The sequence below is a fragment of the Microcaecilia unicolor genome, chromosome 1 (genome assembly GCF_901765095.1).
Source record: "Microcaecilia unicolor chromosome 1, aMicUni1.1, whole genome shotgun sequence".
NCBI classification, from domain to species: Eukaryota; Metazoa; Chordata; class Amphibia; order Gymnophiona; family Siphonopidae; genus Microcaecilia; species Microcaecilia unicolor.
The window spans coordinates 7,537,358-7,548,570 of record NC_044031.1 but is presented as its reverse complement, the minus strand read 5'-3'; the positions used below and the strand labels follow the sequence as shown (position 1 = coordinate 7,548,570).

At 45.3% G+C, this 11,213-nt stretch overlaps 1 protein-coding gene across 2 annotated transcripts in view; it reads right to left on the bottom strand.

Moving 5' to 3' along the window:
- Window positions 1-2,046: 2,046 nt before the first annotated feature.
- Window positions 2,047-11,213, bottom strand: part of LOC115462575 (gastrula zinc finger protein XlCGF57.1-like) — a 35,180-nt gene continuing 26,013 nt past the window's right edge. Inside the window, exon 4 of one of the 2 annotated variants that reach the window (XM_030192574.1) lies at window positions 2,047-5,430. In XM_030192574.1, the coding sequence (XP_030048434.1) occupies window positions 3,839-5,430 (1,592 nt within the window). In that variant the 3' untranslated portion in view covers window positions 2,047-3,838. The remainder of the gene's footprint in view (window positions 5,431-11,213) is intronic. The other variant, XM_030192581.1, reaches the window with a different exon arrangement.

The window sequence follows — 11,213 nt, the reverse complement described above, 5'->3', positions numbered from 1 at the left end:
TCACTCTTTCAAAAAGTACAAAGATCAGGGGGCACTCGATGAAATTATTTATTTATTTATTGTTCATTTCTACCCCTACTACTATTACTATTAAACATTTCTAGAGCGCTACCAGGGTTACGCAACGCTGTACAAAAAAACAAAGAAGGACAGTCCCTGCTCAAAGGAGCTTACAATCTAAAGGACAAGAAGGACAAGGAGTGCAGACAATCAAAAATTGGAACAGTCTAGATTACCTGGGTAGAGGTACAATGGTTAGGTTCCAAAAGCGACATTGAAGAGGTGGGCTTTGAGCAAGGATTTGAAGATGGATAGAGAGGGTGCTTGGCATATGGGCTCGGGGAGTTTATTCCAGGTGTAGGGTGAGGCGAGGCAGAAAGGGCGGAGCCTGGAGTTGGCGGTGGTGGAGAAGGGTACTGAGAGGAGGGATTTGCCCTGTGATTGGAGGTTACGGGTAGGGGCGTACGGGAAGATGAGGGGCTGCAGATTGAGAGCATTTGTAGGTTAGTAGGAGAAGCTTGAATTGTATGCGGTACCTGATCGGAAGCCAGTGAAGTGACTTGAGGAGGGGGGTGATATGAGCATATCAGTTTTGACAGAAGATAAGATGTGCAGCAGAGTTCTGAATGGATTGAAGGGGGGATAGATGGTTAAGTGGGAGACCAGTGAGGAGTAGGTTGCAGTAGTCAAGGCGAGAGGTAATGAGAGCGTGGATGAGAGTTCGGGTGGTGTGTTCAGAGAGGAAGGGGTGAATTTTGCTGATGTTGTAGAGAAAGAAGTGACAGGTCTTGGCTGTCTGCTGGATATGGGCAGAGAAGGAGAGGGAGGAGTCGAAGATGACTCCAAGGTTGCGGGCAGATGAGACGGGGAGGATGAGGGTGCCATCGACTGAGATAGAGAGTGGAGGGAGAGGAGAAGTGGGTTTGGGTGGAAAGACAATAAGCTCAGTCTTGGCCATGTTCAGTTTCAGGTAGCGGTTGGACATCCAGGCAGCAATGTCGGATAAGTAGGCCGATTCTTTGGCCTGGGTTTCTGCAGTGATGTCTGGTGTGGAGAGATAAAGCTGAGTGTCATCAGCATAAAGATGATATTGGAAACCATGAGATGAGATCAGGGAGCCCAGGGAGGAGGTGTAGATTGAGAAAAGAAGGGGACCAAGGACAGATCCTTGAGGAACCCCAACAGAGAGTGGGATGGGGGTGGAGGAAGATCCATGAGCGTGTACTCTGAAGGTACGGTGGGAGAGATAAGAGGAGAACTAGGAGAGGACAGAGCCCTGGAACCCAAATGAAGACAGTGTGGCATGAAGTAAATTATGATTGACAGTGTCAAAGTGGCAGATAGGTCAAGGAGGATGAGGATGGAGTAGTGACCATTGGATTTGGCAAGGAACAGGTCATTACAGACTTTAGTGAGTGCCGTTTCTGTCAAGTGTAGAGGGCGAAAACTAGATTGTGCCCACATTTTCCCACAAATGCAGGCACAATGTGGCTTCCATGAATTCCAAAAGTAAAGAGATACAACACATGAATTTTACAGTAGAATAAGGATAAAGCGCTAGCAGCAATTAGGATGGCTAAACAGCAGAATTACTGATGGAATACACTTTTTCAAAAAGGTACGTTTCAGCAGCTTCTTGAAAAGATGGTGGTCAGCTTGCGATTTTAGGTACAGGGTAGAGCATTCCAAGTCTTCAGGCTGGAGTAGTGGAAAGTAGAGGCAAAAAGAAGCTTGTATTTAACACCCCTGCAAGATGGGTAATGTAGTTGTAGAAATTATGTGGAAATACTTTTAAAACAAATAAGAGGAAATATTTTTTCACTCAAACAACTCTTTGCTGGAGGATGTGGTAACAGCGGTTAATGTATCTGGGTTTAAAACAGGTTTGGACAAGTTCCTGGAGGAAAAGTCCACAGTCTGTTATTGAGATGGACGTGGAGGAAGTCACTGCTTGCCCTGGGATTGGTAGCATGGAATGTTGCCACTATTTGGGTTTCTGCCAGGTACTTGTAGCCTGGATTGGTCAGTGTTGGACGCAGGATACTGGGCTAGATGGCCCATTGGTCTGACCCAGTATGGCTATTCTTATGTTCTTATGTAATTCTTTTTCAATGTACTTTAACCAATTGTATATATTTTTATGTCCTGTCACCAGTATGGTTTCTATTTTCATTGGTTCATCCTTGTTTTTGTTTCATTTTAGATGTGTACCTCTCATGCAGGCATCTGTGAAAACATGGCAGCCTTGCATCTTGCTTTTTGCCAATAAAGTATTTTCACCATACTAGTGGTCTTTTGTTTCTTATCTGCCCTCCCTGGTTTCTCCTGCCCAGGTTGAATGTTTTCTATCCTTCTTCAGTTGATTTCTTTCTGGTTGTTTTCCAAAGCTATTAGAGTACAGGAATTGCAAGCTGGTTGATGGCTTCTATCATGTTTTTTTAACGTTAAAGTACTTTTCAGTATCATTTTTAAGCTCCTGTAATACTCTTCGATGGTCTTGTCCATTGGTACTTTATGCTGGTTTGTTACTCCTTCCTTGACTCTTGGTTCTTTATATACACCTTCCTGTTCAAGTTCCTTGATGTTCTCAGTTTTCCTCCAAATATTTTATCTTAGCATATCGGTCAAGGCCAAAAGTCATCCTGATGTCTTCTGAAAAGCTTGTTCTGCTAAATGCTGATTGCTAGGACTATCCTATCAACCGTCGACCATCAACTGTCTGCTTAGGCAAAAATAGCAAGTGTGATCTTACTTCTGGATCTTTGCCGGTTCTAGAATTAAGGCTAAATCCATAACCCACAGGAGTTTCTCTCTGGTGCGGATTGTTAAATCAATTCTTAAAGATTAACACTCAAAATCTCATCTATCCCATTCAAAACACTTATATAGTTTCCCTTGGTGGCAATTTCCCCAAATGGGTTACTTTTGCGCATACTATGAGAGGAATGAACCTCACTCCTAAGCCAGGGTATTTGGATTATGATCTAAGTCTGTTGAATTTACAGCTAATGCTCGCTGTTGAATTTGTATCATGCCAGACAGTTTCCCTATGGAGTTTATAAGATGTAGCAAGTAGGCAACCAAGCTAGCCGTTCTTGAAAATTCTTTGTGATCAAGTCTGTGGTACCCAAAATGATGGGAATATTTCAATATCTTTCTGTTAGTTTATTTAACTTGGACTGCACTTCTGGGTAGTTGAAGATTTTCTCTCTTTCCACTATCCACAGAATAATCACTTCGAACTGACACCTCTATGATTTAATGGCGTTCTGGTGTTTTTCTCTTTTACCGCTATGTCCGATTTTTTTCATCCAGCTTTTTAATCTCGAGTGTGGATTATTTTGATGATTTCTTTGGCTGCGTTTTTGAGTGAACCTTTAATTAAGTACATTTATATTGTTTCTATCAGGGTAATGTCAGGGTAATGTCTCCAAAAAAGGTTAGTTTTGTGCATACTTCAACAAAAATTGAATTCACTCCTAAAATAGATTATATGGTGGATTCTCATAATAATTTAAGCAGATAATTTGAGTAAAACGTTTTTCATAATTCCGATTTCTTTCCAGACTTTTTACATTTTTAGACAAGATTTTGCAGGGAAATATGTACTACCTAGAGGACATTTAAATTGTTTCTCTCGGGAAACAGTTTCTCCAAATGGCCTGGTTTTGTGCACACTATGACAGGAATGAACCTCACTTCTAAGCCAGAGCATGTGGAGCTTCTTTCTGGAGTTCATAAGAAGTAACATATATAAGCAACTTACAAGTTCTTTTTAGTCAAATCCGTAGCACCCAGAACGATAGGAAATATTTCTGTATCTCTCTGCCATATTTTCTTAGTCTTGGACTGCATTTCTTGGTACTTGAGGATCTTCCCTCCCTTTCTCTCCAGCATGGATTATTTCATGCTTTTTTACCTCATATTTTCTACAGAAACGTTTATCACAGTGAGAACATTTAAATGGTTTCTCTTCAGCGTGGATTAATTCATGCTTTCTTACATGAGATTTTGTGTAGAAGTATTTATCACAGCCAGAACATTTAAAGTGTTTCTCTCCAGTGTGAATCATTTGGTGTACTTTCAGATATGGCTTATGCCTAAAGCTTTTTCCACACTCGGGACATCTGAACGGTTTCTCCCCTGTGTGGGTCGTCCGATGGCTCGCCAACTGTGACTTGTCAAGAAATTGTCTTTCACACTCGGTACATTGAAATGGTTTCTCTCCGGTGTGGGTCCTAAGGTGCTTTTCTAGCTGTGATTTTACATAAAACTTTTTATCACACTCTGTACACGAGTAACCTTTGTTCTTCGATGATGGAATTGTGTTATGATTACTTAGGTGTAATAGTAAGAGATCCTTACGAATGAACTTTTTCTCACATTCCATGCATGAAAATGGTTTCTCTCCTGTGTGACTTCTCAGGTGATACTCTAGGCTTGTTTTTCTAGCAAATTTTTTATCACATTCTGTGCATTGAAAGGCTCTAACTCCAGTGTGGATTCTTTGATGTCTAACTAATTCTGTACGTCGAACAAACTGTTTCCCACATTCACTACACTGAAAGAGTTTCTTTCCCGTGTGGATTTTAAGATGGTCTTTTAGGCGTGATTCCCAAGAATAACATTTCCCACATTCAGTACACCGAAAGGGTTTCTCTTGCGAGGCACGGTCTCCAGATGGGTTGGTGTTCTCTCTCATGTGGCTCCTACTGTGTTTCGCTAGTTCACATTTCAAAACAAAGCATTTCCCACATTCAGTACACTGAAATGGTCTCTCACCTGTGTGGAGTTTCTGGTGAGTTCTTAGGGAATACATATGATGGAAACATTTCCCACATTCGGTACACCGAAATGGTCTCTCACCTGTGTGGAGTTTCTGGTGTCGTCTTAGGTTACCGATATGACTGAAAGATTGACCACATTCAGTACATACACAAGACATCAAAGATCTTTCTAGGGTAATGTCTCCAGACCTTGCTGCAGTGTGTGTTTTCAGGTGTGCGATTAGTGAATGTTTATAAGAAAAATGTCTTCCACACTCAGTGCATTCAAGAGACCTAGGAAGCCCTTCTAAGGGGTCAGTCCTTTCTGCTCGAAGAGATTTCTTCCCTTTCCCCTCTTTGTGATGGAGGTTGGAGGTCAGTTGCTCACTGCTATTATTTTGGGAGGGTACCTTCACTCTCGGGTGTCTCCTGTGCTTAGGGATGTTTCTGAGCTCGCTGTCACTTCTCTCACACACAGTGACTCCATCTGGCGAGTCTCCTGCACGGTCTCTCTGCTTCCTCTGTGATTCCTGCCGACTTCTGCCAGATTCTCCCCTCTCTATCCCTTCGTAAACACTGACATGTCTTGGGCGAAGTTTCCATTTTAAAGGACGTCCTTCTCTATTTGTCTCCTTCACTTCTTCCTCTGTCACCTCATTTTCTGCTGGATATAAAAAAAAACCACATTAAACATCCAGTGCCAACCTGACTCTCCCTGAGCGTCCCTGCTTTCAGCACCAGCCTGACTTTCCTGACTCCCGCTTTCAGCCTCTTCTATCAGATCGACTCTCCTCTCCCCCACCTCCATTTCTGCTGCTGTTTCACTCCTTTGTCAGTCTTGTTTAATTTAATTTGACATTTATATCTTACTTCTGGCAAAACTTGTCCAATGCAGTTTCAATATACAAACACAATACACATTTGACAGCAAAAAACAAAAAATCTTCCCATACGACTAAAACTTTTTCTATACAGGAGAAAGCAGTGGCAATCAAGCATAAATTACTGAGAGAAAAGATGTGTAAAAAATGTTCTCCAAGGACGAGCAGGCCATATTATCATGTGTGGGTGACATCATCTACGTCACCTGATGTGGAGCGTTTTTTAAAGCGTATATGTCCCACTGTGAATGCGTGAGTGTCGCCCTACCCTGCCTGCGGCGTGAGTGCGGAACCAGCTGTTTCTCTTCATCCGCCGTGAGAACAGAACGTGCTGTCCGCAGCTCCTCACAGTGTCTGGTGTGTGAGTTTGTTTTTTCTAGCTTTTGGTGTCTTCCCTAAGGGATTTCTCCCCCCCCCCCCCCCCCCCCCCCCCCCCCCCCCCGATTTTGTCTTGTCTCACTTCAGGACCTTTTTCTCCTTCCCTTATTGTTTTAGATCAGTTTTTCCCCTCTTAAGTTCTCAGTTTTTTTTTTTGTGTAAGTCCTTTCAGGCCTCTGCTCTGGACGGGAAACTTTGCCTGTCTTTTCTGGTGCTTTGCCCCTCCTTCAATCACCACTGAGTCGTTTGATTTGGCTATGGCTGTTGTTCCTTCCATGTCAACAAAGGGAAAAGACACCCTTTCTTGGTGTCATAAGAATAAACATACCGATCAATGGTCCATCTAACCCAGTATCCTGTTTCCAACAGTGGCCATTCAGGGGTGTAGCCAGACACCCAATTTTGGGTGGGCAGAAGAACCCTCTCCCCCTGCCTCACAGGCAATTCGTTCTCTCCCTCTTGCAGGATATCCGGTCTCTCAACCCCCCCCCCCCCCCTCACCAAGTGTACCTTTTAAACAACAAATCTTCGCCAGCAGTGACTGATACAAACTGTTTGCACCAGCCTCCCAGCCTTCCCCCTCCGATGTACTCCCACCTATGCAGAAACAGGAAGCCATGTTAGAGGCAAGACTGTGGGGCCGGTGTGAGCAGTGTATATGTATTAGTTACTGCCGGCAGAGACCTGTAATTTAAAAAGGTATGCGGGAGGGAGAGGTCCCACCCCCCCGTCACTCTCTCCTCAATCACTGGCTGACTACTTCCGCGACAAGGTACAAAAGATCAACCTTGAGTTCACTACCAAGCCACCTCCTCCTCTTCACCCTTCAACCCTCTCCCTCAACCAACCAACCCAGACCTCCTTCTCCTCCTTTCCTGATATCTCCGAGGAGGAAACCGCCCGCCTTCTTTCCTCCTCAAAATGCACCACTTGTTCCTCTGATCCCATCCCTACCAACTTACTTAACACCATCTCTCCTACTATCACCCCCTCCATCTGTCATATCCTCAACCTCTCTCTCTCCACTGCAACTGTCCCCGACACCTTCAAGCATGCTGTAGTCACGCCCCTCCTCAAAAAACCATCACTAGACCCTACCTGTCCCTCCAACTACCGCCCCATCTCCCTCCTACCCTTCCTCTCCAAGACACTTGAGCGCGCAGTCCACAGCCGCTGCCTTGATTTTCTCTCCTCTCATGCCATCCTTGATCCGCTTCAATCCGGTTTTCGCCCTCTTCACTCGACAGAAACAGCACTTTCTAAAGTCTGTAATGACCTGTTCCTTGCCAAATCCAGAGGCCACTACTCCATCCTCATCCTCCTGGATCTATCCGCCGCTTTTGACACTGTCAATCATGACTTACTTCTTGCCACACTGTCCTCATTTGGGTTCCAGGGCTCTGTCCTCTCCTGGTTCTCCTCCTATCTCTCCCACCGCACCTTCAAAGTTCACTCTCATGGATCTTCCTCCACCCCCATCCCCTTATCTGTTGGTGTTCCCCAGGGATCGGTCCTTGGACCCCTTCTCTTCTCAATCTACACCTCTTCCCTGGGCTCCCTGATCTCATCTCATGGTTTCCAGTATCATCTCTATGCTGATGACACCCAACTGTATCTCTCCACACCAGACATCACCGCGGAGACCCAGGCAAAGGTATCGGCCTGCTTATCCGACATTGCTGCCTGGATGTCCAACCGCCACCTGAAACTGAACATGTCCAAGACCGAGCTTATCGTCTTTCCACCAAAACCCACTTCTCCTCTTCCTCCACTTTCTATCTCAGTTGATAACACCCTCATCCTCCCCGTCTCATCTGCCCGCAACCTCGGAGTCATCTTTGACTCCTCTCTCTCCTTCTCTGCGCATATCCAGCAGATAGCCAAGACCTGTCGCTTCTTCCTCTTTAACATCAGCAAAATTCGCCCTTTCCTCTCTGAACACACCACCCGAACTCTCGTCCACGCTCTCATTACCTCTCGCCTGGACTACTGCAACTTACTCCTCACCGGCCTCCCACTTAGCCATCTATCCCCCCTTCAGTCTGTTCAGAACTCTGCTGCACGTCTCATATTCCGCCAGAACCGATATACTCATATCACCCCTCTCCTCAGGTCACTTCACTGGCTTCCGATCAGATACCGCATTCAATTCAAGCTTCTCCTTCTTACCTACAAATGCACTCAGTCTGCTGCCCCTCACTACCTCTCTACCCTCATCTCCCCTTACGTTCCCGCCCGTAACCTCTGTTCACAGGATAAATCCCTCCTCTCAGTACCCTTCTCCACCACCGCCAACTCCAGGCTCCGCTCATTCTGCCTCGCCTCACCCTATGCTTGGAACAACCTTCCTGAACCCTTACGCCAAGCCCCCTCCCTGCCCGTCTTCAAGTCTTTGCTTAAAGCCCACCTCTTCAATGCTGCGTTCGGCACCTAACCCTTACCGTTCAGTGAATCCAGAATGCCCCAATTTGACTGCCCCTATCGGACCGACCGTTCACTTGTCTATTAGATTGTAAGCTCTTTGAGCAGGGACTGTCTCTCTTTGTTAAATTGTACAGCGCTGCGTAACCCTAGTAGCGCTCTAGAAATGTTAAGTAGTAGTAGTAGTAGTAGTAGTGTTGAGTGTTTTCAGCTGGCAGGGCTTGGGGATCATAGGTGTGCTGTTACTGGGTGGGCCTGGGCCCTCCCATGGCTATGCCACTGCTCCAGTGTCTGGGGCCTAAACATATGTCTTCCAGCTATCTTCTTTGCCTACATATGCAGAAAAGAACCCAGCTGTCTAGACAGGCTCAACGGCAGAATGTTTTGGAGCCTGGTCCGAATCATCAACGTTGGCATTGATTTCAGCGTCAGCACTTCCACTGGCATTAGGTGCATCAGTCCCATGGCTGCAAGACCCAGTCCTTACACTGAGAGTGGACGAGCATTGAGCGGGTCTACACCTGCCATGTTGCTGGACGCTATGCAGGGTCCCCAGAACTGATTAGCATCAGACCCATCACAGAGGATGTGTGAGGATTCAATGTTGTACTTGTCGACACCGAGGAGTGTCGATGGTTGCCATCGGGCAAAGGCCAAGAAGCGCAAGCATCGATCCGGTCTCTGAAAAGCGTCAGCACCAGGAGGAGCACTGGCCCACCATAGTAGGAGGTGCTAGGACCAGGTGCCTGCACCAACCTCGATAGTTCAGCAGGCTGCCTCTGAACCGATGCCCCAGCCTTTTCCGATGGTGGCCCTCGATGAGCACATCCAGGCATTGCTCCATGAACACTTGTCGGTGCATTTGGGGTTCTTGCACTAGCAATGTCTCTTACTGCTGTCCTACAGGGCCTGCAGCCTGTGGTGAAGCCTTTGTCTTCAATGCTGTGTGCGGTACCAGTGTCGCAAGCCACCCATGTGGGCACCCCCTCAACAATGGAGAAAGCTTTGCCGGAGTCGAGGGTGGAGCCTACACCTCGACACCCTTCCAGACAAGGAGGTGGTTCATCCCTCTCGATGCAGGCTCGAACTCAGCCTTCCTGTGACAAAACAGTGGTTTTTTAAGCCTGTAAAACAGTATTATTTCTTGAAGTGTATTTCTCTAGTTTGGCCAGCAGGTGGTGCATGTTTATGTTTAAAGCTGTTACAGAGAAACGACTGTTCCTTCTTTACTTAACACAGATAAGAGGTAACCTGCAGTGATGTGGCCAGCCACTTTTGAAAACTTGTTGTTCTGAGCTCTAATTGGTCCAGGCGCTCAAATTCATCTAGGATGTATTGGCTTTTGCCACAGTATTAGCCAAGGTGGACAGAGAGAAAGATATCTTTGCTGAGGCCCTGTGAACAGTTATATTTGATAACCTGTGAGCAGCTATATGGAGGTAACGTTCTTAACTGGTTTAGAGGATTCCTGATCTCAAGATCATACCAAGTAAACAACTAACGAGGCTATATCAGCCCAATGGTCACCTGAATGCGGCGTTCCCCAAGGATCCCCCCTCTCGCCTACCCTCTTCAACCTAATGATGATACCCTTAGCCAAGCTACTAGCCAACCAAAACCTCAATCCATACATATATGCAGATGATGTCACGATATACATCCCGTTTAAACATGACCCAAAGGAAATCTCCAACGAGATCAACCAAAGCTTCCAAATAATGCACTCCTGGGCGGAGGCATTTCAGTTAAAACTTAACGCAGAAAAAACACAATGCCTTATACTCACTTCACAACATAACACAAATAAATTCACTACCATAACCATACCAAATGTATCCCGTCCCATCTCAAATACACTGAAAATTCTTGGAGTCACCCTTGATCGAAATCTCACACTTGATAACCACGTGAAGAATACAACTAAGAAGATGTTCCACTCCATGTGGAAACTTAAGAGTGTAAAATCTTTCTTCCCAAGATCCATCTTTCACAACCTGGTACAGTCAATGGTACTAAGCCACCTGGACTATTGCAACGCACTCTACGCCGGCTGTAAAGAACAAAATATCAAGAAACTTCAAACAGCCCAGAACACCGCAGCCAGACTCATATTTGGAAAAACAAAATATGAAAGTGCAAAACCCTTAAGACAGAAACTACACTGGCTCCCACTTAAAGAATGAACCACATTCAAGATCTGCACGATTGTTCATAAAATCCTCTACGGAGATGCCCCGACTTACATGCTAGACCTCGTTGACCTACCTCCCAGAAATGCTAAAAGATCTGCCCGCACATTTCTTAATTTACACTTCCCCAGCTGCAAAGGATTAAAATACAGACTAACACATGCTACCAGCTTTTCCTACATGAGCACACAGCTGTGGAATACACTACCAATAAATTTGAAAACAATCAACGAAATCACGGACTTTCGTAAATCTCTGAAAACCTATCTCTTCAACAAAGCCTACCACGAGAATCCATAGCTTAACTATAACACTTCACCACTCCACTCCTACTCTGAATGATGCCTCTATAACTGTCTGCTCAGTTCTTCTCTGGTACCCTTGATCTCTTTGTAATACCAACTGTATCTTTTACCCTGGAATGGCAATGCCATAACAGGTCTTTGTAAGCCACATTGAGCCTGCAAATAGGTGGGAAAATGTGGGATACAAGTGCAATAAATAATAATAAACTCCCCAAGTACTATTTAGATAGTAAACAAATGTTTAGATAGTTGATCCATAGTTACTTGTTACTG